This window comes from Platalea leucorodia (assembly GCF_965183815.1).
Source record: "Platalea leucorodia genome assembly, chromosome: 13".
Lineage (NCBI taxonomy): Eukaryota > Metazoa > Chordata > Aves > Pelecaniformes > Threskiornithidae > Platalea > Platalea leucorodia.
In genome coordinates this window covers 1,226,007-1,252,077 of record NC_138835.1, presented here as the reverse complement: position 1 = coordinate 1,252,077, position 26,071 = coordinate 1,226,007, and the positions used below count along the sequence as shown (strand labels likewise).

Sequence of the window (26,071 nt, the reverse complement as noted above, 5' to 3'; positions counted from 1 at the left end):
TTGTTTAACTGGCAATAAATTAACTTCCCCAAATCGAGTCTGCTTTGCCTGTGACAGTAATTGGTGAGTGATCTCCCTGTCCTTACCATGACCCATGAGATTTTCATCATATTTTCTCCCCCTGTTCTGTCAAAGAGGGGGAGTGATAGAGCGGCTTGGTGGGCACCTGGTGGCTAGCCAAGGTCAAGCCACCACAGTCCTCTAAACCCCTTCATCGCCACCTTCACCTTCCACACACCCCCAGTCGCCCATGACCTCTCCATGTCCCCTGACCACACTGTTAGCGAAGAGTCTATCAGCACTGCAACATTTATTATTGTACTTTATTTCCCCTGCTCTCAAGGCATGCCAACAGCACATGCTGCCCCATGGCTTTCAGTGGCCTAGGCCCCCTATCTGCCCCCAAACCCCTCATACTGCAAAGCTGGACAGTCTGGAATTGCCTGTGGCAGGTCCATGGTGAGTCCATGACAGGTCTCTGGTGGGTCCATGGTGGGTCCATGGTGGTCCCATGGCCCAGCTGCCAGTGCCCCCTCTGTAGGGACATCCTCACATTCCATCCACGTGGTCCTGCAGCCTCCCCAGCACTCCTTGCACCCGCTTCAGTACCTCCTCCCCATCCACACTGCGGAAGGCCTCGCTGGGGGTGATGGGGAAGGGGTGGTAACTCGGGTACTGCGTGGCCTTGCCATCCATGCCACAGCCATGCAACCACTCCACCTCTTCTGCCAGGCCCCTCAGCTTTGGCTCCACCACCTCCAGCCATTGGGCCCGCCCCACCAGATCCATGGGAGCCTCAAAGGCCTCACCATGGCAAAGTACGGCAGCCACCAGTGCCTTCTCCAGGGCCTGGTGCACCTTGAAGAGGACCCAGTTAGGGCAGCAGGACATGTCATTGTGGGCTGACTGAAGGTCACTCTTGGCCTGCCGCAGCCACCGCTGGGCCTCTGGGATGGATGGAGTCGGGGCCATGGCCTCCTCATTGCACAACCAGGAGCCACGTCCTTCCTGTCCCCAGCAGCGGTGCTGGACAGCGCTCGCAGGGTTGCGCTGGAGGTAGAGGTCCCGCAACACCTTTGGCTGCTTGGCAGCACACAGTTGCCACAGGGCTGCCAGGCTGTGATCCACACCGCTATCCACCTCTGGCACCAGGCTGTGCCAACCCTTCGATGGCTTCCCCTCTGCCACAGCCTCCTCCTGCAGCCTCTTCTCCAGCTCTGGTGCCATGACCTCCTCTGACTCTAGCGCAGCACCCACCAGTGCTACATCATTCTCCTCCAGAACAAGGGCCATGTCCTGTGCCTCCTGGCAGACCAGCATTTCACGCAGCACTGACAAGGTGGGTGCCTCCAGCTGTCCACCCAGGATGATATTGATCTCCTGCGCTAGCGTCTCCAGGATCCTCAGCTGGTGCCGGTCCAGCACCATATCTGCATGCCGGATGTAGAGGAGCCGCTGGCCACCACCAGCCAGGCACCTATGGACGACCCGTGGCTGGGAGCTGCCCTCCACCTTTGCACCACAGTGGACCAGCACAGTGCGGATATCCTCACAGCACTGCACTTTCAGCTGCTCCACTGCAAAGCCACCATTCTCCTCCATTCTCATCACAGCCCTGTGGCTCTGCCACCGGAGCAGGGCCTCCAGCCCCATCCTAAACCACGGTGATACCAGGAGGGTCTGTAGACGCCTCTGCCCAGGGCAGTGGGAACCGTAGCGACATGGCCGCAGACTGCCCTCCTCCAGCTGCTGCTCCGTGACCTCTGAGAGCGCCCGCGGCCGCAGGCGCTGTGGTAGCATTTGCAGCAGCTGCCAGGCATTACACCCAGTCCCCGGCAGTTCAGCCATAAACTCAAAGGTCTTCCCCAAGGCCCTAGAGGCACTTGAGGACACGCAGTCATTGAAGTAGAGCCTGTGGGATGGCTCTAGGCAGTCAGCAGTGCTCAGCAAGTACAGCTCAGCCACAGTGGAGAAATCAAGGGGCTCCGGTGCCTCCCGCAGCAGCTGGAAGAAGTGCCGTGTGGCCAGCAGGACTGTCTTCTTCTGGGCAGTATTGAGGGTCCCACTGACATGGCTCTCCTCGTGGATTTGGGCCAAGACACGGCTATAGTGAGTCAGTGTGGGGAGCAGGACCACTCCAAGGTGTTGCAAGAGGTCTCTATAGACAGCCACGTGGGGGTCAGGCGTGAGGAGATAGGGGTAAAAGTCAGCCTCGTCCGGGAGTAATGTCACCACCTGCCGTGGCATGGCCATGTCCCCTGACTTGGTCAGCACCACAGGCACCTCAGTGAGGCGCCCTGCGTCCACCTCCTCCAGATGGGTCTGCAAGAAGTCGTACATCTTCTGGAGCACGCTGGCCCGTGTGTTCACCTGCTGTGGCGTCTGGCAGGCTGCCCTGCACACCTGCTCCAGGTTGGCCACCACCAGGGCTGTGGGTATCTCTACAAGGACTCCCATGGCCTCCAGGAGGTCCTGCTTGGGTTCAAAGGGCTTCGGCAGGATGGTGGCTGATGTCCACAGGAGCTCAGCCACATCTTTTCGGCAGTGGTAAACGCTGCCCTTCAGGGCTCTGGACTTACTGCAGGCTGCAAAAGGAGGGTGGAGGATCGTCAAGTCTGGGGGGATGTGCGGTGGAGGCAGGAAGTGGATCGAGGCAATCTGCCCCAGGAAGCCCGCTGACAAGGGATTTTCCAACAGGGTGCCAAGCTGGTTGAGCATCTCCTGCTGTCGTGCCACCAGGTCTTCAGTGTGGCACCCAGCCTGAGTGGCTTCATGCTCTATCTCCCGGGCCAGTGCCAAAAAATCCTCCTCAGAGAGTCTGGTGCGGACACCTGCCTGAAGCAGGAAGTCCTTAGCAGCTTCCGAGTCGTAATTTAGCTCCGCAAAGAAAGACTTAGGCACAAAGCGGTGCTGGAGCCGCAGAGTGCAGAAGCAGGACATGTTGTTGTAGAAGTAGGAGGCCGGGCGCAGCGCACCACGGACATCACGTATAAAGGCCACAGTCTGAAAAGCTGCCACAACCTTGTTCTTAAAGTTAACATCATAGATGCATTGCAGGGAAAAGAATAAGCGCACAGCTTCCATACATTCTTGCGCTGTGAGCTGGGACAGCCGGGGCAGCACCGCAGTCATGAAGAGCTGCTGGTCATCCATGACCTCCCACTGTAAATCCTTGGCCAGCTGCTGGTGGATGTGGTCTGCTGTGAGCAGCAACATGTCCTTCTCCAGGTTGTACAGGGCTTGGGCACCCGGGGACAGGTCTGGGAACTGGCTGCTGAACAACACTACTTTGTGGTAGGGTGCCACAGGTACGTAGTCCCCACCATACTGCCGGAAGAGAGGCAGGAGCTGGAGCTTCTTCAGTGCCAACGAATCCAGTTTTCCCTGCACAAAAAACAGCAGGAATTTCACGTCTCTCTCCTCTAACTCCCTCCAGCGGAGATCAGCTTTGTTGTCCACCAGCTGGGCCACAACAGCCTGGGGCTCTGTGGCCTGCAGTGTCCTTTTCTTCAGCCAGTTGCAGGCAAAGAGAAGAGGCAGCAGGGACTGCTGGAGCACAGGGATGCCCAGTTTGTGCAGCACCTTGGCCACGACTGCGTCACAGCTGAACAGAACATTGGGGAGGGAGGATAGTGGCAGTAGGCGTCTCGAGCCTGTCTCATCCACCTGAACAGGCAGCACCGCCACATCCTGGAAATGATTCGTGAATAACTCCATGTCGTCCTCTTTGTGGACCACAGTGCTGAAGAACATCCACAGCTTCTTGAGCCACTCCTTCGCCTCTGTGGGGCGGTTCAGCTGACCCAGTGTCTCCCGGATGAGTGGTGCAGCCTCCAGGAGGCCAAAGTCCTTCACAAAGCAAGACATGGACGAGTCATGAACTGACTCCTCGGCAAAGAGGTGGGAGTGGTGGGGGAAGAGGTCAGCAAAGGAGCTCTGGAAGACTGGGTGGTGGATGCTGAGGGCATTCAGGCAGCCATCTTTTGTGGGTAGCAAGGGCAGGCCTTCCAGTTCTGCCTGGGGCTCCAGGCAGCATTTCAGCAGGATGGAGCAGTTCTTCGGGGTCCTCAGGGGTGTCTCAGCCAGCATGCAGGGCACAGGGAGTTCCAGGGCCTTGAGGAAGCACCGGAGAGAGGCTGGCTGAAAGGCAACAGCCTCCACATGGGCTTCAGTGAACCCCTCATAGATCTCCCGCAGCTGGGCGAATGCTGGCACCAGCTTCATGTTCAGGTGCTGCAGCACCTCCTGGACAGCTGGCGGAGGCTTCTCCTTCAGGAAGTATGGCTCTGTTAGCACATCCCCACCACCTGGACATGCCCAGGTCATTGTCACCGTGCCATCAGGGGGCTTCACGTGGTACACAGGCACCAGGGGCAGGCGTTTATGACTGAGGTGCCTATAGACGTCCCTCAGCAGGTCCCGAAAGGCAGGTGGCACCTTTGTCACAGCAGGGAAGAACCGGAGGTAGTTGGAGTCCAGGTGCTGCTGGCAGGCCTCCAAGGACTCGAACTGGAGCTCTTCAGGCCCCAGGGCTTTCCACTGCCTGGTGAGAAAGGCACAGTACAGTGGAGCCACCAAGTGCCGGAGCAAGAACTCATTCCAGGCTGCCTCTGTGCTGCCTTGGTCCTGCCGGAGATTGCGTCTGGCCGCATCCACAGAGAAGTTGGCATTGATGTACACAGGCAGCCCTGTGGTCAGCGGCAGTGGGAGGGTGCAGAAAGCTTTGTCCATGACTTTGTGGAACCTCAATGGCTTCAGGCAGGCAGCCACAGCCCCATAGGGCAGCCGCCCACGCACCGGAGACTCCTCAGCCCCCTCCTGCACCCCAATTTGGGAGATCACCCTCCACATGGTGCTGACCCTGGTCTTGCTGTTCTTGACTGTCACGATATAGGAGACAGAGGTGGGGCTGTTCCCATCCTTGGCTTGCCTCAGTCTCGCTTGAAAATCCTGTCTCAGCTCTGCATCACCATCTGTCATCTCTGTGGCCACCCGCAGCCTCTCCAACACCTCCTCCCTATCCGGGGGGATCTCAGAGAAGACCACGGTGCGGACGTGCCGGAGGAAGAGCACCAAGTCCTCACCTTCCTCAGCCAGTACTGTCTCCATGTCCACGAGGTCTTGATCCCGCACAACCATGTCAGACACCTTAGAGATGTCAGCCCCAGCTGCAGTGCGGAGGGGCAGCCGGAAAAGGACACCCTGGTTCAGGTTGAAGTGGGAGGGTAGGAAGGTGTCATAAACATCTGGGAAGGTCCTCTTGAATTCAGGGTTGACAGCAAACATCGCACCAGGCCTCTCAGTTGTGGCTCCGGGCACGTAGGAGAGATGGGGATCAAAGACACACAGGGCACTGTCTCCAGTAAGGAAGGCTGGGCAGTCAGTATAGTGGAAGACAGTGTTGAAGCCAAGGCCGTATTTGCCTGTGACATCCTGCCGACCTTGCTTGCCACCCACCCCCAGACGCTGAATGCCTTCAATGTCCTGCTGCTGGAAGGGTTTGTCACTGTAGATGCAGAGGGCAGGGCCCTGCAAGGAGTTCCAAGTCTCACTGAAAACGGCGTCCGCTGGGTGCTGCCGGCGGTCCCACACAAAGTGCACAAGCCCCGCACCAGCATCGTCTGCATTCTGGAGCAACTCTCTCACTATATCACGAGTGGATGATGGGTACTCACCCAAGATGTTCTTCAGCCGTATAGGCAAGTCTTCATGGGCACCAAATGGCTGTACCCAGAGGCTCAGATCTGTAGCGAGCAGTCGACAGCTCTCCAGTGCCTGGTGGCGTGTGGTAGGCACCCCGCAGCGCAGGGCTGTGTCTCGGGACAGCTGTCCATGGCACAGCAGGACATCTCTGTCCACTGGCAGCCATGGTGTATCGTTGAAGTGGAGCTTGTCCCGTGGACGCAAAACGCCCTCTTGGTCAGGTAGAAAGAGTTGCTGGGTCTGGTAGGCATCTGGCTTTTTGTCATCTTCCATCAAGCCACAAGACACCAGCCGCAAGGCCAGAGCCAGCTCCGTGGCAGGCAGTGGCTCTCCAGCATGTCTCTCTGCCAGGATGCCGAGCACTCGGGCGTAATCATCCCAGGTGAATGTGTGGCGCAGCCCCACACACTCCCAGAGTCGGCTGTAAAACCGGTACTGCTCTGGGAGCTGGTGAAGATATGGCACAGCCTCAAATGACAGCGTCTCAGCCACATCTGTGACCGGCACAAAGCGGGAGCCCACCAAGATGAAGGGCTCCCCTTGGAGCACTGCAGAAGCCACCTCATCCCAGCTGGAGCGATCTCTCTGGAGCACCTTGTGCAGGTACCCGTAGCAGCAGCACGCACTCTTCTGCAGATTCTCCAAAGGGAGAGCGTTGGAGTTACAGCTCAGTGCCCGCAGCTGCTCAAGGACTGTAGCTGCTGGTAGCTGCCGGTCCAGCCCCAAGAAGGATGCAACGTTCTCAGGAAGGCTGAAGTTTTCTCCCAGCACTTCAGGAGCCAAGATAGGGTGGATGAGTCCCACTAGTGGGGCATGGAGCTGATGATGGTAGATCTGGGCAGCTGGCAACAGCACGTGTTCGCCGGTGGGAAGTGTACCAGGGAGGAAAGGGACAGTCTGGAAAGCTGCCTGCATGGTGTTGCTCACCCTCTCTTCCACTGCATCTCGAAGCATCTCAAGGATGCAGGCAGCCCTTTGGCAGCCTTGGGCACGGTCCTCGGTCCAGATAAGCTGCACTGTCTTTGCCCGCTCCAGTAGCTCTGGCAGGGGAATTGTGTCCTTAACCATGCCCAGCCTCACCAGACAGCTTAGTCTTTCTGGGGAAAGGAAGGCATCCCCAGTGGGGAAGCGCCCATCCTTGGGGTCATATAAAGAAGCAGTGCGGCCTCTGGGATGCACCAAGCAATTGATCAGCTGCAGGTGGCCATGAGGGGTGGCAGGAATGCAGGGCACTGTCTGCAGCACTTTGTCCACATCATCATGGCACATATCCAGCGCATGGAGAAGCAGTGGGTCCCGGTCAACAACAGACAGGTCTTCCAAGTTGGGAAGAACAAGCTCACAGTAAAAGCGGGGCCAGTCATAGGTGCCGGCATCCACTGCCTTCCCGAGGCCCTTGTGCACCTGCTCTGGCAAGGCCACAGCTAACAGGGGATGGGGCAGGGTGGTGGCAAAGACACGCTTCGCCACGGCACCCAGCTTGGGGTGTCTGACCACAGCCTGGTGCAGGAAGCGGGCGTCCTGCAGGGAGCACCACGAGCAGCCATCAGAAAAGAGCCTGGGGCCATTCCTGGCTGCCACAGCCTGGTAGAAACCAGTCACAGCCTCCGTAAAGGGGTAACGGGCAGTGTTAGCATCTGGCCAGAAGACATGATATTCATAGCTCTTCAACTCACCTGCCTCATGCATGGTGCGGAGGTGGTCCAGCGCCCGGAGCCAGGCAGCCGGCACGGCATTGCGGAGCAGGACCTTGTTCCACTCACCCCGCTCCGCCGTGTCCCACAGCCCCTTGCGGTTTGAGAGGATGCTGAAGGCCCCATGCACATGGACTGGCAGCCCTGAGGCGATTGGCATGGGGAGGTGGCAGAAGACTCGCCCCTCCTCGGCACCCAGACGCGGCACCCACTTGCCATCTGCAGTAAGGGCAAGGGGAAGGGCCACACCAGCCATGGGAGGCGGAGGATGGAGCCCTGCCTCTGTGTTCCGGTGAAACAGTTCCAGCAACTCCCCATCACCCTGACACACCAAAACTAGGTAGTGCCACGTGGTCTTGGATGCCTCCTCGCAGGCTGTGAGCTGCTCGATGGCTGCCCAGCTTGGGGGGTCCCCAGGGGCCCCCAAGTCTCGGATCTCCTTTCGCCGCAGCATGGCCAGAGGCACAGTATCCTCCGCAGAGGCGGCCGTGTCGGGCAGCATCTCCAGGGACAGCTCCCTCACCCTCCGCAGGAAGAGCAGCAGGAGCCGGTTAGAGCCAAGGAAGCTGGTGCCAAGGGACAGGATGCGCTCTGTACCAAAGGCCTCTGAGCAAATCTGCGACGTCACGGCTTCCTCTTCAGTGCGAAAAGGCAGGCGGAAAAGGCTCCCGGGAAAGGGTCCTGGCTCAGGCAGGCGGCACCCAAAGATACCGTGGTAGGGCCAGAACTGCTCAGCAAAGGCACGGAGGATGCGTGGTCGGCTGGAGAAGTCCAGGCGGATGCCAGGGCAGCCAGCCCTGGGGATGTGCTTGCCCAGATGGGTGCCATTGGGATCAAAGATGAGCAGTGTCTCCCCGCTCAGCACTGCCGGCACGTCTGTGACACGGTAGACAGAGCTGAAGCCCAGTCCAAAGCGCCCGATCTGGCCTGCCTGGCCCTCCTTCGTAGCAGCCCCAATCCGTGTGATGTTACGGAGATCATCCTCTGTGAACAGGGCATTGTTGTAGGCCCAGAGGGCTGGGCCGTGGCAGGCAGCCATGCCGGGATCTAGCAGCCCAGAGGCGGCCTTTCTGCAGCGTCGGAGGTCCAGGAGGAAGCGGCACACAGTGGCTCCAGCATCCTCTGCATTCTGGACGACCTCTGTGAAGAGGTCGCCCTCCTCGCCGTACTCCCGGAGGATGTTGCGAAGCCGTAAGGTGATGGGCTCCGAGGGGCCGCAGGCCGTGAACGGCTCTGGCCCCAGCACCCGCGTACTGAGCAGCTCTGTGCCGAGGAATATGGCTGTGCTGGATGGCACCGCCTCATGCACCACCACCTGAACATCCTCCTCTGCCTCCAGCTCCATGTCCAGGTACACAGCAGAGGCAGCCGGGCGGAGGGCAAAGCCCGAGCCCTCCGGGATCCTCACAGGAACTGGCACCGTGCCCTCGCCGCGGTGCCCCCGGCTCTTAAGCCACTCCAGGACAGCTACGGCCACCTCCAACTCTGCTGCAGTGCCAGCTCTGGAGCTGCGTGTGTCTATGTCCTGCCCCAGGCAGCGCAGGGCTGCAACCGCCCTCTCCTCACTCACCCTTGCCTCCACGCCCCATGCCCTGAAGAGGCAGCTGTAGGGCAGGAACTCAGGGGGCACCCGGGGCACCAGCATCCCCAGCTCCAGCTCCTCAGGATAGCCTAGCACGGCATCACATGGCAGGGCAAACCCAGCCCCGGTCCACACCACGGCATCGGCCGGGGCAGCCCTAAAGGTCTTCAGGTTTTCCTGCATGTGCTGGTAGACAGGCCGGAGTGCGGGACCTACCTCGCCCACGTCCCTGCACGCTGCCAGCTGTCTCAGCTGCTCCCAGACTCTCTCTGGCGGTGGGGACTGGCTCAGCCCCAGCTTCTTCTCTGCCTCTGGCACAAAGGCGTCAGTCAGGTGCATGGCAAGCCCCACCAGGGGCTGGTACTGGGCAGACCGCAGCTCCTCGGGGGGCAGGAAGGGCTGTCTGGGCTCTCCAGGCTTTCCAGTGCACTTGGAACAAGGCACCCATGGCAGGGCCTGGAGCTGCATAAGCTGTGCAGCGCTGAAGCTAGCCAGTGTCTTGGGGCAGTTGCAGACCTTGATCAGTGCCTGAGCCCTGTCCAGAGCCGCTGCACCACCTTGACTCACACTTGCTGCAGCCTCTAGGATGTCTGAAGGCACCAGGCACCCCTCACCATGCCGCAAGCCCAGGGTTCTCAAGGCACGGAGGACAGGCGGACTGCGGAAGGCTGCAGGAGGAAAACGCTCAGGGCCCAGCAGTGCCTGCAAGATGCTCTCGCAGGGGTCGTAGAGGTCTCGTGGGCATACGGGGCCGTTGGGCGTCTCCAGGAAGGCCAGCTTGCTGCAGGCCTGCTGGAGCGAGGGGCTCTGTGCAAAGAGGATGTCTCCATGCTGCAGCACCCAGAGGAGCAGAGCCTGTGTCTCGGCCGCCCGCCCTGCATAGGTGCCCTGGGCCACGGCTCTGATGGCCTCCAGCGCCACGTGGGCTGCACTGACGAGGGACGTCTGGAGCCTCCCCAGGAGCCGCCGATCAACTTCATCCCGGCACTGCAACATGGCCTTCGGCAGCACCACGTCTCCGGGCAGCTCCAGCTCCGGCTCTGGCTCCAGCGCTGGGCTGGTACCAGCCGGTACCAGCTCCTTGGGCTGTGGGGTGGCTAAGCAGGGCAGTGGCATAAAGAGGGGCAGAGCAGCCAGCGTGGCCCTGTCCTGCTTTGTCAGGGATGGGACGTCTGCCAGGTAGTGCCGGAGGGTGACCACATCGGCAGCAGGCAGCGAGGCCAGGCGGGAGGCCACAACTGCAGCCCCCTGCCTGCCCAGGGCCTGCAGGGCATTGAGGGGGGATGGAGGCAGGACATAGCGGGACAGGGAGCGGTGCCACATGTCCGGTGGCACCACTGGGCAACCCAGGACCTCCAGCACAGAAGCCACAGCAGGTGGCAGGCACTGGTCCTCCCATGCCTGGAAGATAAGACTGGACTTGGGTATCAGCGGAGCCAGACGGATGCTGTGGGCAGCCAGTGGGGACAGGGGGATGAGAGGGAGCCCCTCCAGAGGGCCCAGGTCTTCCACGTGGTGGGCCAGGAATTGCCAGAGGGCTGGCAACCAGGAGGCTGGGGGCTGGGGCGGGCCTTGGGCTGGGCACCAGGTCACTGGGGTTGAAGACTGGGATGTCCAGGTGGGGGGCAGAGCCAAGCGTAGGGTCTGGACAGTCACAGCTGGGTCCAGCAGAACCAGGTTGGTGAAGAGACCTGTGTGCAGGAGGCAGAGGCTGGACGAGGAGAATGTGGGACCTGGCAGGGGGGCCCAGGTTGTGGGGGAAAGAACCTGAGATCTACACAGGGTGGAGGGCCCCCATACTGGGGATGGGAGGACCTGGGCTCTGGAGGGACAGTGGATACCCCTGAGGAACAGGGGAACCCCAGACTGGTGGGGATAGAGGAGATCTGAGAGGGAAAGAGGTGGTACGGGGACCAGAATTGGGGGGCAGAGGTCCTCAGATGGGGAACGCAGGGAGACCCAGGATCCAAGGGAGCACAGAGGGGATGGGGGAATGTGGGAAGAACAGCAAGAACAGGGGAGTCCCCCGAGACACGGGGACAGGACAATAGGAGAGGTGGCCCTGGGCTCAGACAGCACACCCCAAACCGGAGAGAGACGGTGAGACTTGGGATCTACAGTGCTGTTGAGTGGACGGGGGAAGCCCAGAGAGGGGCCTCAGTCAGGGATCAGGGACCCCAGGTACGTACAGGGAACATCTGTGGTATGGGGGATGCTGGGGCTGCAGAGGAGCCCAAGGCTCTACAAGGGTGCCCAGGGGCGCTGGGGTTTAGAGGGAGATCAGGGGACCCAAGGTGGCCTGGGGACCCAAAGGTGGCCCGGGGACCCCCGTCTCTTACCCGCCTTCGCAATGCCTCGCAGGAGGCTGTCCAAGCCTGGCTCCAGGTCCGCGGGCAGGAAGGACCCGGCCAGGCCGGGCAGGAGCTCCCTGTGGGGACAAACGGAGGTGCTGGGGGACTAGAGGGATAACGGGGGGCAAGCAGCTCCCCGGACACCGGCTCAGCTCCCACTCGGGGAGAGCGGGGGAGAGGAGGAGGGCGCTGAGCACCCAAATGTCCAGGTTCGACCCTGGACCCCCTTTCAGCTCAAGAGCGGGAGCTGCGCCCTGGGCAAGCGGCTCACCTGCCCACTCCTGCCGGGAACGGGGCTACCTGAGGACGCGGACTCACCTGGGGCAGTCGGACGTGTCCACGTAGACAACGGCTGATGCAGTCCCAAAGGCCACGAAGGTCCCATCAGCACGAGGCAGGAGGGGGAGACCCTGCAGCTCAGCATGGCACCCATCCCCGGCCACGTAGCGCAGCAGGGAGAGCAGGTCGGCGGCTGGGAGGCCCACGGCCCCGTGGCGCCGCAGCACCTCCCGCACGTGGCCCGCCGTGGCCTCCCGCACGCCCTCCGCCATGCCCAAAGCCAGCGCCCTCCAGACATGGGCTGGGACCTCAGCCACGGGCTCCCCGGCCGCCACCAGCAAGGCCCGGACCACCCGCCGTGCGGCCATGTCCCCTGTGGCCTCCGGCAGCAGCACAGCCTCAGGGGCCCGCAGCAGCCCTGCGGCCCCCTCCACGGCCGGCACCAGGGTGCGGGCAGCTGCCAGCTCCCGGCAGACATGGGTCACCAAACTGCGGACGCGGCCACTGCTCGGCGTGCGCTCGGGGTCCGGCCAGATGCTGTAGGCGTCTGTGCCGGGCAGAGCCGTGGCCACAGCAGCCATGTGGCTGTAGACTTGCGGCAGGAGGCCAAGGAGCAGCAGGGCGTTCCAGCGGGCATCATCCCCACCCTCCTCACCCTCCTCGGGCCAGCGGAGGTGGCGGCGGTCGTCGGAGAGGGCGAAGGGGGCGCTGGCATGGACGGGCAGCCCTGTGGCCGTCTCGTCTGTGGCTGGCAGGGGTAGGAAGCAGCACAGCCGCCCTCGGCAGGGCCCACGGAGGGGGTGCGCCAGGCTCAGCTCGGGGCAGCACCCCAGCCCTGCGCCCAGCGCCACGGCCGGCCCCTCCATGGCCCTGCCGGTGGCCACCAGCCACTCGCTCCCGTCCCCCACCCCATCCCCGTGCAGGGCCACCAGGCACCATGCCAGACTCAGCCTCTCGTCCCCTGAGGGCCCTGGGACAGGGAGAGGCTGAGAGGATGCCGCAAGGGTCCCCATGAGGGTCCGGACCCCATCAGGGGCCACATGGTACAGGGCCACACGGCGGACATGGCGGAGGAAGAGGAGGGCAAGAGGGGCCTCAGCGAGGAAGGTCTGGAGGAGGCCACGGAGGCGCTCAGGATCGGAGACCCCTGCAGCGATTCCCGAGGGTTGCCGGCGGAGGGGGAAGCGGAAGAGGGTGCCCTGGGCAGAGCCACGGTGCTGTCCCACAGCTTCCAGCCCAGCCCAGAAGGGCTCAAAAAGGCCAGGAAGGTCCTGGGCTGCAGAGACGTCCCAGCGGGCACCAGCATCTGGCAGCACCCGGCATTCGGGGTCCAGCACCCCCAAGGATGGGGGGCTCAGCACACCTGGCAGGTCTGGGGACATGGGAACCATGAGGCCACAGGGATGGCATGCACGCCACTGCCTCCCCAGACCGTCCTAACCTGTCAGTGCCCCAAGTGCCCACCCAGTACCCTCAAGTTGGACCCCAGAGTGCCTCCCGTCATCCCAAGCTTAAACCCAACGCATCGGTCCTCCCTCAGTTTGCCCCTGCAGCCCTGCCCTCCATTGCCACCCAGCCTCCCCCCAGCCTCCTGGTGCTCCAGGCTTCCTCGCTTCAGACCCAGCCCTCCATTTTGCACCCCCGCAGTGCCCCCCAGTACTCCCCAGCACCTGTAGTTCAGTGCCTCCAGTACAACCCCTGTCCCCAGTTCAACCCCAGCGGAAGCCCCCGGTACCGCTCACCGGTGAGGTGGTAGACGGAGGTGAAGCCCAGGCCGAAGCGCCCCACGGTGCTGGGGTCCTCCCGCTTGTGCGACACCCCTGGGCGCAGGAGCCCCGTCCAGTCCCGGGGGGACATCAGGGCGTCATTGTAAGCCAGCAGGGCTGGGCCTGGAGGGTCAGGACCATGGGTTAGGGGAGGCTTGGGACACGCAGCGGGGATTGCGACCCACGCTCAGTGTCCCCGCAATCTCAGTCCCCCCTCCAGTCCCACAAAATCCCCCTCAGTGCCCCCAGTACCACCGAGTCCTCCCAGTACCCTCAGTTCCCCCAGCACATCCCAGAACACCGCACCGTTTCCAGCTCCCCCAGTCCACTCATCCCTCTTTCGTTCTTCACCAGTATCCCCCAGTCCCTCCCAGGACCCGCCAGTGCCGCCCCTCCAGACTCTCCTAGTGCCCCGAGCGCCTCTCACCCTGGGTGCCCTCCAGCCCCCCTCCAGCGACATCGAACTCCCGCTCGTCGGACACAAACACGACCTCGTTAGCTCCGGCGTCGTCCGCGTTCTGCACCAGCTCCTGGTTTGAGGGATTAGTGCCCGGCACCTGCGCCCCCCAGCCCCCGGAGAAAAGCACCGACCCGCTCTCCCAGCAAGGGCCGGGGGCTGGGGCTGGGCAAGGACCACCACCCTCCCCAGGCGCCTGCCCTCTGTCTGCCCAGCCGGCGGGCTTCCCTGGGGGCCTCACCTTGAGGATCTGCCCCCCGTCGGGGTACTTCTGCAGGATGCTGTGCAGGTAGTCAAGGAAGACGGGTGCGCGCTGGCAGAAGGGCTCCCTGCAAAGCGGAGAGAAGGGGCGGGGGGGGGGGGGGGGCTGGCCTCCGGGGGTAACCAGGACCCCCACGTCCTCCTTGCGGGGTCAAGGACCCTGCCTCCTCCCGGGACCCACTGAAACAACCACCCCCAAGGACCCCCCCACCTCCCCAAGGCCCCCATCTCTTCCTGGGGTCCTCCAGCAACTCTGAAACTTCTCCACATCCCCCAGCAAGCCCGGAGCCCCCCCAGTCCCCACCTCCCTCAGCAACCCTCCGGGTCCCCCCACCCCCCCCCAGCGACCCCCCCCCCCCCAAGCCCCAGTAAGACCCCAGTGCCCCCCTAGCCCCGCTCACGCCTCCGGCTGCCGGCGAGCCATGACGGGCGCTGCCCGCCGCTCGCCGGCCCCGCCGCTCGCCGGCCCCGCCGCTCGCCGCTCGCCGCTCGCCGGCCCCGGCCCCGCCCCCGGCCCCGCAGTTTCGTTTCCCCGCCGCAGCCGCCTGTCGCCTCTCGCCTCGTTTTTAAACCCAAAATCGCGGAGAGGAAGAGGAGGCGGGGAGACGCGGGGCCGGGAGGAGGCAGCCGGGGCCGCGGGGCGGGCGCTCGCCGATGTAGCCATGGGGCCGTGGGGATTTGGCGACCGTATGGGGATACGGCTGCGGGGCGAGGAGCATCAGGCTGCAGCGACGGGGATGTGGCTATGGGGCGGGGGCCACTGGGCGACAGAGTATGGCTATGGTGGGGGCGGCATGTGGGTATGGCTATGGGTTGGGGACCGTGGCAATGGGGCGGGGGAGCATGGGGATACGGCTACAGGGATGGGGCCACCGGGGTATGGCCATGGGTCAGAGATACACAGGAGTATGGCTATGGGGCACAGTACCATGGGACCACAGCTATGCAGCCGTGGCCACGGGGCGAGGGCCTGGGGGCTGTGCTATGGGGCAGGGGCCATAGGGCTATGGCTATGGGGCAGGGCCTGCAAGACCGTGGCAGTGGGATGGGGTCCATTGGAGTATGGCAGCAGGGCAAGGGCCATGGGGATATGGCTATGGGGCAGGTAGCCGTGGGGCCACGGCAATGGGGTGGGAGCCATGGGCATACAGCTACGGGGTGGTGGAGTTACATGGGATGCAGCTGTGTGGTGGGATTGCTGTGAGCAGAGGCACGTCGCTATGGCACGTGGGGTCATGGAGACATAGCGGTGGGGTGGAATTGCTATGGGTCAGGGAGACACTGGGATGTGGCTATATGGTGGGGGCATGGAGGACATGGCAGTGGAGTGGGGAGAACATGGAGACATGGAAATGGGGTAGGGAGGATGTGGAGCAGGTGTATGGGGTGATGGGTACGTGTGGGACATAGCTGTGGGGTAGGGGGGGACTTTGGGACATGTCTGTGGGGTGGGATTGCTGTGGGGTGGGGGGGCGTGGGGACACGGCCATAGGCTGAAGGGCTGTGGTGGGACTGATGAGAGGGAAGGCTTAGCAGGTCTCTTCCAGCTCCCCATGCCCCTGGTCAAGAGGAGTCTCTGGGTGGCCATGAGCCCACCCGACGCCTTCAAAAAGGTCACCTCTTAGAGGGATGTCCCTGCCTGGTGGACCTGGTAGATCCCATGCGGTTTGGCCCCATGGACAAGCAGCCAAGGACATCCCCCAGTCACAAGAACTGTGTGGGGACAGAGGGAATGGGAGGATACAAGGACTTGGAGGGCACTGAGGAAGGCATCTCCAGGGACACAGGCACTGGGGAACAGAGGACATGGGCTGTCCCTGTCCCGCAGAGTCCCTGAGCCCCAGGGCGGTCAGGGACAGGGGACCTGGTGAGGTATGGGGCCAGCAGGGATCCATGTTGTGGACTCCGCCGGGCACAGAGCTGGACCTATGGCCATCCATAGGGGTTTCTGGGGTGAGGTAGGACCAGGACATGTCTCCCAGTGGGGAATATGGGACAATACGTGTGTCAAGGGTGGGGAGGGACCAAGACGTATCCGGGGGCAACACACGGGAGCGAGACATGCATCCAGGAAGATGTGGGACCAGGATGTGTGGTTGTGGAGGGCAAGTATCTCAGATCAGGGCCTCACAGACCCTCTTCATCCATCCATCCATCCATCCACCCACCCACCCACCCACCCATCCATCCATCCATCCACCCACCCACCCACCCACCCATCCATCCACCCACCCACCCATCCATCCATCCATCCATCCACCCACCCACCCATCCATCCATCCATCCACCCACCCACCCACCCATCCATCCATCCACCCACCCATCCACCCATCCATCCGTCCATCCACCCACCTATCCATCCACCCACCCACCCACCCACCCATCCATCTCTCTCTCTTACCGTCTCACTAGAGGGTGCTGCTGCTCAGGCAGGGCAGCACACCAGTGAGTGTCCACACATTCCTTGGGGAGAGGTTACAGGGGGACATCAGTGCTACGGACAAGGCTGGGAGGGCCAGGGACCCCGGTGGGGTAGTTTTCTGGTCTCCTGCCTATGACTGGACTTCAGAATCATCTGAACTGTCCTGGATGAAGGGGCTGTATCAAATGGATCACGGGGACCGTATGGAGATCACTTGCACTGTATGGATCACGAGACCGATCTTGGCTGCAGGGATGTTACCGGCCATGGGGAGACCACAGGAAATCACACTGGCTGCACAGACCACATCAGAAGAACAAGGACACCACAGTAAGGCCACAAGGACTACGGGCCATGTAGATTGCCTGAAGACCACAAGGACATGGAGACCGCTTGGAACATGTGAAGATAAGAACATCTGTAGGACATGCTGCCTTGGGGCAAGCGTAGGACAAATTTCAGGGGATGCAGTGGGACACCTCTTTGGAGAAGCCTCCTCACCTTCTTCCTTCTGTCACCTTGCTCCTCACCGCGATGGCGTGCAGGTCAGTGCTTCATGGCTTCAAGCTCTTCATCCCCGTGAGCCTCAGAGCTGTGGTGGGACTGGGGACAGCCATGAGCATCTGCTACACATGCCAGAGCTGGGATGTTCCTCCTCTGCGGGGATGGAGATGGGCCCCCCAGCAGTGCCAGGACCCACCGGCCAGCCAGGTGGGCCACACACATGCTACCGCTGCACCAGAAGGATGGAGCCGGCTGTCCCGCTGGAGTCCTGCGGCCCCTAGAGCTGGCGACTGTTACGTTAGGTGACAAAAAGCTCAGCTGCAGGCACACGGAGCATAGGCGAACCGGGCGAAGGTGTAACTGCTCAGCAATGGTGATTTGTGACCAAGGAGTGATCTGGCATGGAAGGTGAGGATGCCCAACTGCAGAAGGGGTTAAACAGGCTGGGAGCAGGGATGCCGGGGACACAGTTTCCCTTGCTGATGAGGGAAGAAGTGCAGCAGCCTGGTCGTCATGCAGTGCAGTCGCTGCGGGGCCACCTTTGGCCAGCAGAGCTGGCATGGGGGGACAACCTGCGCTCGCCAGCTTGGTGCTTCGGTGCTGGTGCAAGTGTGCGTAAGGAGCTGGCTCCTGCCGCATCTTTTCAGACTCCTTGTAGAACCGCTTAGGTGGTAGGACTCTGCCCAAGGCATTGTTCATTAAAGCTTTTGATATTTAAGAATTGGTCGAGCCTGGGGGAGGCAAAGGGGGGTTGGACAGGAGACGGGGCCAGAAGAGGTGCCCCGGGAAAGGAGAAGGCCACAGGGCGCCCTGCTGCAGAACTCCTCCTACCCCACAATATCTCCGAGGGAGACCCAAAGGGCTGAAGGGGGGAGAAAGAAAAGGGTAGGGAGGGCCTAGGGGGGACCACATGGAGCAGCCGACAGCCCTGGAGGAGTCCAGCGGCCGCTTCAGCAGGTCTTCGGATTCTTATTTGAGCTAAAAAGTGACTTCTACAACACAGAGGTCTTCCTGGACCTCTGAGAAAGGCCTGACAACGAATGGAGTAATAATGTATTAATGGCATAAAATAAAAAAGAGGAATATAGATCACAAGTAGATCTTATGCCCCTTCAGGTGCCGGACACATCTCCACAGACGGGATTTGCGCAGCGTGCTCTGGGAAAATCCATCCGGGGTCCACGAATGCTGCAGGACAGCGGGGTGCGCTCCCCCTGAGGGGATGTAAGATGCACTTGCTATCTGTAGTCCGCTTTTTATTAAACCAGCTGTTTTATGATGCCACTTGTGGTTGGCGCTTTCTCACCAAGGTTGAGAACGAGCCCTGCGGTGCCTCTTCTCCCCGCCCTGGTTGCAGAACATCACCCTGTTTCGCAAGGGCTGAGAGGAAGCCGTTTCCCCATCAAGTGACCAGAGCAGAGAAAGAGAAACAAAAGCTGTGATAGCTTCTCTGCTAAGGTTCACAGGATCCCCAGCCCAGGTCGTCACGGGTGCCCAGCCCCGGGCAGGTGACTGGGACACGCTGGTTCCAGTTCAACCATCCCAGCCCTGCGATTGTCTCTGCAGGAACCCGAGCCGTGGGACAGAAGGTGGCTTGTGGCAACGAGGGCGTATCAGGACCCACAAGAAACCGCGGTGCTCAGTGCCTCCGGCCAACGCCTTCCTCTGAAGAAGCCCTGCTTGAGCCGAGGACAGAGGGAGCCAGGAGGGACACGATGCTGCCCGTGACCCACGTGCTAGCCTTCGGTGAGTGCCAGCGGCTGTGTGGGCTCCCAGGGAGGGACGTGAGGCGTCCAGAAACTCCACGGTGACGTCACACGGCCGTTTCTCTCGCAGGTGCTTGGCTGGCGGCACAGAGCGAGGCTACGCCAAGTGAGTATCGTGAGGTGGACGGGGAGTTTGGACACGTGGGCCTCACCCATCTCCCAGGGCTCTTCCCTACGCACAGAACAAAACTCGCCCTTGTGTGGAGACGGCGCCTGGAGCCGGCCCCGGGCTCGCCGCAGGGCGGCCGAGCGCTGGGGACTCCCCGTCTGTCTGGCAGCATCTCTCTCCCTGTGCAGGTGCCCCCACAATCTCCATCTTCCTGAAGCCGCCTGGGGTGATCCCACCAGGAGGCTCCACCACCATCTGCTGCGTTTGCCAGCGTGACAATGGGAACTTCGTGCTGTATAAGGGCGGCCACCGGATCCGTACCCTGGAGCTGCGTGGCAGCAGGGCCGAGTTCTCCATCTCTAATGCCACCAAAAAGGATGAAGGTGGCTACAGCTGCCATTACGTGGATGGAGGCACTGTGCTGGCTCGCAGTGAAACCGTGGAGGTCAGGGTGAAAGGTGAGGGATGCGCGGGCTCAGCCGCCACACGGGCGGGCGGGGATGCACGTAGCCGCTTGCCTTCCCCGTCCCCATGATGGGCAGGGTTTTTCCCCTCTTCCCTGGCTTGGAGAGGTGGGGACCATCCTCACCCCTGCCTGAGCCAGGCGGTGGGGTCACAGAGATCCTGGTGGCTCCCGGCACCGTGTCACAGCACTGCACACTTTCTCGTGCCCTCTCCTCTCCCCACAGAGTTCCGTCTCCCCAGACCTGTCCTCTCTGTCCTGCCTGGGCATGAGGTGGCCGCCGGAGCTTACGTGGCTTTCCGTTGCACCATCGCACACGCCAGCGCTGCCTGTTTCCTGTACCTGGAGGGCCAGGTCGAAGCCACCTTACTCCCAAAGGAACAAGGTGATTTCAACCTCTCCCGCGTGCATAAAGGCGATGAGGGCCGCTACAGCTGCCAGTGTTTCACCAGCGGTGCTCTGTTCGAATGGTCTGCTGTCAGCAAGACCCTGGATTTGGTGGTGAGAGGTGAGACGTCCCCCAGCCACATCGTGCTGGTCACTTCCTCCCTGGCATCTGCCACGTCCCGGGGGAACTAGAAAAGAGGATGTGAGGGAGGAAAGCAGCTGTAGTAAGGGTTCAAGCAGAGGATTACAGCGTCCTTCAGATGTATTTGAGCCTTGCCAGCCCCTCAGAGACCCTACAGGTGACCTATAGACCCTATAGACACAGGGCTGCCAGGCCACCGGGGTGGGGCGAGGGTCAGGGTACGCCTGTGCCTGCACCTACCACCCGCGGGGACAGCCGCGGGGCTCCTCGTAGCCCGGCGGCACCGGCCGGCTGGCAGTGGCAACTGAGGGCCAGCTCCATGGTCTTGCCCTCCTCCCCGTCTGTGGTGCCACCGGGCGGGGTGACGGGTCAGGGGCTGCGGGCAGGGGTGTCCCGGGGGCAGGGACGCGGGAGGTAGAGCCGACAGGCGCCCTTGGGGCTCCCTGTGAGCTTCCCTTTGCCCCTCTTTAGCCCGGGGGCTCCCCAGCGTGTCCACACGTGTCCGTTTGCCCTGGGAGCCCCACATGTGCCCCCTCCGTCCCCTTGGGTCCCCTGTAGCCCCCGGGGGGGTCCTCCCAGAGGCCCCCGCTGACTGTCCCTCCCTCTCCCCCGCAGATTACACCTGGTGCAACACGGTGCGCCTGGCCCTGGGGGCCGCGGTCCTGGTCCTGCTGGGGCTGATCGTGGCGGAGGCCCTGTGCAGCCGCCACCACGGGCCCCACTAGCCCGGGGCTCAGCTGCCCGCTGAAGAGCCAGCCGCGCTGCCCCGGCCGCCGGGCCGGAGGGGCCGCCGCACTGCCCGCCACTGGGACCAGTACGGGAGCACTGGGAGACCCCTGGCGCAGAATAAATACCCCACCCCGGCGTGTCCATGTGTCCATGTGTCCATGTGTCCCTGTGTCCGGTCCCCAGCAAGGACAAGCACCTTTCCCCAGGGGAGCAGCAGGGCTCAATAACCAGTCTCCAGCTGCGCAGGCTTCCATTGCTCACATTCGTTTATTATTTTAAAACACTGACGAAACACATCACACCATGATCTATATATATAAATTTACTTTTATACAGATATAAATTTATATATATAGGACCTTTAAACCTCTGTATACTCAGGACACAAAGTTCCAGAATAGCTTCACTGGCTACAACAAAAGTATTTTGTATTTTTGTTATGAAAACACAAAGAGGAGGTGCGAATATCAAAAAACGCGGAAAAAAGAAATTAAAAACGAGTGCAAAATGAACGAAAGTGCAAAAAAGCTTTTGTTATCATCATCGCGCTCCTTCTATACTGCACCCCCCGTTTCCCCCTCCAAGGACGGGGAGCCTGGGCCCCGGGGCGGGCTGGGGGCAGGGAGCGCGGCTGCAGCCCCCCGGCCTGGCCCTCTCCGCTGCGCCGAGGGGTCCCCTCCCGGAGGTTACGGAGCGAGGAGCAGCAGCGGCCAGGTCACCGTCCCTCTCACGTCCCCCTCCTCCGCTCCAACAGCCCTCATTGCGCTCACGGCCCCAGATCTGCCTCTGCAGGTGGCAGCTGCCCCAAGCCCTCACCCCTCCTAGACAACTTGGAAGGTTTCTTTCTTTTCAAAAAGTGCTTGCGATCGACGCGGAAAGCAGCAGAGGAAGGCAGAGCTGGGCGCTGGCAAGGCGGGCACGGCCGCTCTCCTCGCTGAGCTTCAGGCTGGCTGCTCTCACTGAACCGGAGACCTTGGCCTCGCACCGTCACGACGCTGCCCGTTCCCACCAGGAAGGGGGAACACCTTCCCGAGGGGCTCCAACTGCTCCCACGCACCCGGAGCCACCTGCGGACCAGCCGCCCCAGAAAACAGCCCGTGCCCCAGGCTGGAGCACGTGGTGGGACATCCCCCGTGGCCCCAGCTAAGCCCCACCAACAGCAGGGCCAGGAATGCCAGGAGCGCAGGCTTGGTGGCCTCCACTCGACAAAACATTTGACTTGAAAAATTCTTCATTGACTTAGAAATTTCGGCTGCAGTCACATCTCTCGGGAAGAACCCACAGAGGAAGCTGTGAGCCAGACTCGGCACCGTTGTCCTCTCCGGCTTCTTAGTGACGCGGCAGTGGACATCCCTGTGAGGAGCTTGGTGGGGCAAGGGGGGAAGGATGAAAAACTTTGGTGCTTCTGCCTTGGTCACCGCTGGCCCTGGTGCTCCCTGAGGGGGGACTCCCCGTCAGCGCTCTGTAGAGATGGATGACCTGCCAAGGCCAGGGCCGCAGCAAACCTTCCTTCTTCTGCCTTCCCTGCTGGGACCAGAGAGCACTTCTGCTGGCGGCAGACACATCGCCCAAGACGCTGGGGCCACAGCCTGCTGCCTCCACAGCCACAGAGACCACCACACTGAAACAGCGACACAGCAACAGTAGGGGAAGCGGTGTCGTGGTACTTCCACAAACACCCATCCACATGTACACACACAGCGCTTTGGGCTTGGTTTGGTTTTCAAGGAAAGAAGAAGGTTCTGAGTTTTAACAGTAAATAGCCCTTGACCATCTACAAACCCCGTAACTCTCTCACCCAGATGAATCCGGCAGCTTTGCACCCAAAGGGCCGGGTCGGCCCGAGAGGCTGATGAACCGATGCTCAGGACAGCAGGGAACCGCGTGCGACAGAGCCTGGCGTCTCGCACCACGCTGCCGGGGGGCCGCCCTTCCTGGCGGCTGCTCCCTGCGCGGAGCTCGGACCCAGCAGAGCCCCGGGGTCCAGCTCTGCAGCCAGACCCCCCCCAGCCAAGGGGCAGCACCTTGGCGGCCTCTCCAGTTTGCGTCTGCTCTCTTCGAGGGAGGTCAGAAGAGCCCAGGCAAGGCCGTACCCCACAGGCAGAGCCTCCCGCTGATGCCCGTGGCTGGCACAGCCCGGAGCGTGCACCTCTGCCTGTTTTGCTGGTGCCCAGGCAGAGCACGGCTTGATGGCACCCAACAGCAGAGCAAGAGCCGACGGTGTTGGTTGTACCCAGTCTTGTGGACCAGCCACGGCTCGGCTCATGGCTCCTCTTCCCCTTCCGCAGGGATCTTCTGAGCTCACCACCACCTCAGCTCTCCAGGGCTCTCCATCCTTCACGCCAGTTTCAGATCTGACACCTGGGTGGCAACTCCTCTCCCAGCACCCAGGGACTGCGCCGAGTCCCTGCCCCAGCAGGAGGAGTGACTTGGCATGAGGGAACGGGGCAGACGAGAACAGGATGCTTTCACAAGATGTCTCCTCCTAAGCTGAATAACCATGTCCTGGCAAGGGAGCCGTCTCATTCCAGACCGCACCTGGAGAGGTCTCGGCACCCTTCGCACAGAGTCCCACAGCTGAAGGTCCCAGGGCTCCTCCTCTTCTCCCCCAGCACGCGGTGGCCCAGAAGGAGACTCCCCCATCAACCGAAGAGACCGACTTCAGGACCATTTACTGCAGATCAAGGGTGACCCGGGGACTGACTGTGGGACCAGGGACACGGCTGTTCCTCCCCACTCCCCCTCTCTCACCGCTGGCCGCACCGCAGTGCTTGAAGAGATGGAAGAAAATAAAAAAGGAAAGGAGAGGGAGAGCTGCCTAAATCAAACCCAAGCATTGAGAAAACAAATACACAGACTAGTTGCAAGTCCTGCGTGAAGAGCAAGCAGCAGACGTTTCAAGAGCAGGTCAAATGTGACCCCAAATACTCAATAACAAAGAGTCAAAATGCTACATTTCCATGGGAAGCCTAGAACAGATTGACCCAGGTGTGATGGCGGCTCCCGAGGCAGTGCTGCTCCAAGACACATTGCTGGTGCGCTTGCTAAGATCCCTTCATCCCTGTCCGTGGGCGCTGGGAAAGAGGGAAAAATTGTTTTGCTACTGATATGTCATCCTTGGGAATGGGAAAGAAAGTGGACGTGAGACTCAAATCGCATCACTGCAGACTACGGAGAGCCCTCAGGGCAGGCGGCCGCCCACCACTGCCCCACCAGCAGCCACGGCAGGCGCGCACGGAAGGGCGACAGGCCACGGCGGGAGCAGCGTGGGCGCTGCCAGGGGACGCAGGGACCACCAGAAGCTGCCTGGGACTCTGCCAGGACCCCCAGCCACGCTGGCTTTCCTGGCTCTGGAGTCCTAGCCTCCTCGGCCTCTCCTCCATCGCAAGGACAGCGCTACAGGGGCACACCCAAAGTGCCTGCACCCTTGTTGAAAAGGCGCTATGTTACTAAAGGACAGAAAGAAATCAGCGAACTGCTGAATTTCTTTTAGCTCTGCAGGTGAGGAATCCAGGGACAGCAGAAGATCCCGCTCTTCAGACAGCAAAACCCGGGGGCCTCACGAGGGCAAAAAAGGGGGAGAAGGAGGCTTGGCGGGATCGACCCAGCCAACTCCGGAACACCTTCAGAAGCGAGCTGTGGATCTGCCTCCAGAGGAAAGGATGCTTCTTGTCCTCAGCAGCTGTCTCCACTCTAGAAAGCGCCTTGCTCCTAATACATTGAGCTAAGAGGGCCCGACTCTCCTTTGCAGAGGATTTTTTGATTGCTGCAAGGGGAACAAGTTAACCAAGCATCCTTTCTCCCAGAGATGTATCGGCCAAGACAGCCTGAAGCGCAAGAAATGGAGCTTGTCCTGCACCCACCCAGCCCTGGCCCCGTGGGGCCCCGGGCTGCTGCACTGCAGCGAAGAGGAATAAAGCAGAGGCGCCGGGCGCGGGCAGAGCGGCAGCCCGGACGCACCGCTCCCTGGAAGGGGCACGAGGTGGGCCGCTGGCTCCCAGCGCGGTGAAGGGGCAAAGCAAAGTCATCATCTGGCTTTAAAAGGGAAAGTCAAAAGAATGCAGAGAAAAAGGCAAAGTGAGCAGAAGCTCCTTGAGAGCATCCCTTGGAAGTGATGTGAGCACAAGCCCCCTCAGAGGAACACATTGGGGGGGGGGGGGCAGAAATCTCTCTCAGCTGCTGAGCAAAGCCAAGACCAGCCTTTAAACGGGTGCAAGCACGTACGCGGGCAGTCAGTCCCTTCCCTTAGGCGCGTGACTTGGGTGGTGGCCTCGGCACTCAGCTGCGACACCCTCCGCACTGCTCCCCCGTCCCTCAACGCGCCCCCCCGGATCGGCGCAGTCACGGTGGGACACGGGGGTGGCTGTCGCGCTAAGACAGGCTAGTCCCACGTCCACCCTCCGTCCCTGCAGCCGCCCCCGAGGCCTGGGGTCAGCCTGTGCCCAGCGCCGGAGGGGAGGGGCAGCACGGAGCGGAGGGGAGAGGATGGGAGATGGACTGGTGGGAGCGGAGATGCGGCATCTGAGAGGACATGAGCAGGACATGACAAGCTGCGGTCGGTCGGGGGGAGTCTCTGTCCTGACCAGACAGTTTGGCAGCACCGGTGCTGAGGGAGGGTCCAGATCGGGCCAAGAAAAGTCACTTTAAGGTGTCATCAGCGTTCTTGAACATGAGGATGGCATTGTAGATCTTGAGTGCCGGGCCCAGCTTGACACTCATAATCTTGACGATGTCAGCCTGCGTCAGCAAGAGGAATGCCTCGCCATCGATCATCTGGAGAGGAGAACAGGGACAAAGGCACTCACCGAAAACCCAGGCTGTGACTTCCTAGGGACAGCCAGCACGGGCACGACCTGGGGACGTGCACAGCCGCACTCGCCCTCAGCCAGGTGCCACAGATGATCCCAGGGAGCAGGGCACCCACAGGGCTCCCATGCTGCCCCAGACAAGCCAGAGCTGGGAGCTCGCGCGCCCGGGAACGGGGCGGAGAGGGGCAAAGCCCTTCCAGGGGCTGCCCCAGGAGCTCACGCTGCGGCCGGCCCGGGCTTCCGCACCAGAGCGCAACGGGCGCAGCACACAGCCAGCAGGCAACCGGCTCTGGGCAAACACGCGTCCATTCCCTGCTCCAGGTGCCGGCACGCATGGAGGCTGCCTCCAGCTCAGCTTTAGGCGCCTGAGCGCCCTTAAAGCACAGGGGCCATTTACTAACAGGCTGGGACACTGGCTGTACCCAGCGTGCGCAGGACCAGCCTGCCCTGGGTGCACTGCACGCGTCGGAAAGCGGCCCCTCTGCGCGTCTGTCCGCAGAGGGGTCTGCGAACAATGAAGCTGACTGACGGGACAGCAACGCCAGCGAACTGCTGTGCTGGTGAGAGGATGCGGGTGGGGAGGGACGAGTGGGTGAGGAGTAAGCAGCTTCCCTCCGGAGGGGATGGTGCTGCAGCCTCAGTAGCGCC

At 61.8% G+C, this 26,071-nt stretch overlaps 3 protein-coding genes across 5 annotated transcripts in view; 1 reads left to right on the top strand and 2 right to left on the bottom strand.

Annotated features, from left to right (window-relative positions):
- Nucleotides 1-370: 370 nt before the first annotated feature.
- Nucleotides 371-14,541, bottom strand: LOC309597110 (sacsin-like). The gene is made up of 7 exons (XM_082326137.1): nt 14,495-14,541; nt 14,074-14,161; nt 13,803-13,905; nt 13,352-13,498; nt 11,649-12,981; nt 11,319-11,407; nt 371-10,670 (listed from the first exon to the last, which is right to left on the bottom strand). Exons 1-7 carry the CDS (start codon nt 14,515-14,517, stop codon nt 550-552), a joined length of 11,904 nt encoding a protein of 3,967 aa, XP_082182263.1. The 5' UTR covers nt 14,518-14,541; the 3' UTR covers nt 371-549.
- Nucleotides 14,542-18,454: 3,913 nt separating this feature from the next.
- LOC309597080 (osteoclast-associated immunoglobulin-like receptor) lies at nt 18,455-20,944 on the top strand. The gene is made up of 6 exons (XM_082326057.1): nt 18,455-18,499; nt 18,586-18,765; nt 18,856-18,891; nt 19,083-19,352; nt 19,584-19,865; nt 20,502-20,944. Exons 2-6 carry the CDS (start codon nt 18,735-18,737, stop codon nt 20,609-20,611), a joined length of 729 nt encoding a protein of 242 aa, XP_082182183.1. The 5' UTR covers nt 18,455-18,499; nt 18,586-18,734; the 3' UTR covers nt 20,612-20,944.
- A 247-nt stretch (nt 20,945-21,191) lies between these two features.
- Nucleotides 21,192-26,071, bottom strand: part of LOC309597078 (lethal(3)malignant brain tumor-like protein 1) — a 38,970-nt gene continuing 34,090 nt past the window's right edge. The window contains exons 25-26 of one of the 3 annotated variants that reach the window (XR_014229666.1): nt 22,414-25,388; nt 21,193-22,236 (exon numbers count right to left, since the gene is read on the bottom strand). Coding sequence is in view for 2 of the 3 variants with exons in the window: in XM_082326053.1 (XP_082182179.1) it covers nt 25,254-25,388 (135 nt within the window). In the remaining variant the exon portion in view is untranslated. Of the gene's footprint in view, nt 25,389-26,071 lie in introns of all 3 variants that reach the window. The other 2 variants (XM_082326053.1, XM_082326055.1) reach the window with 2 other exon arrangements.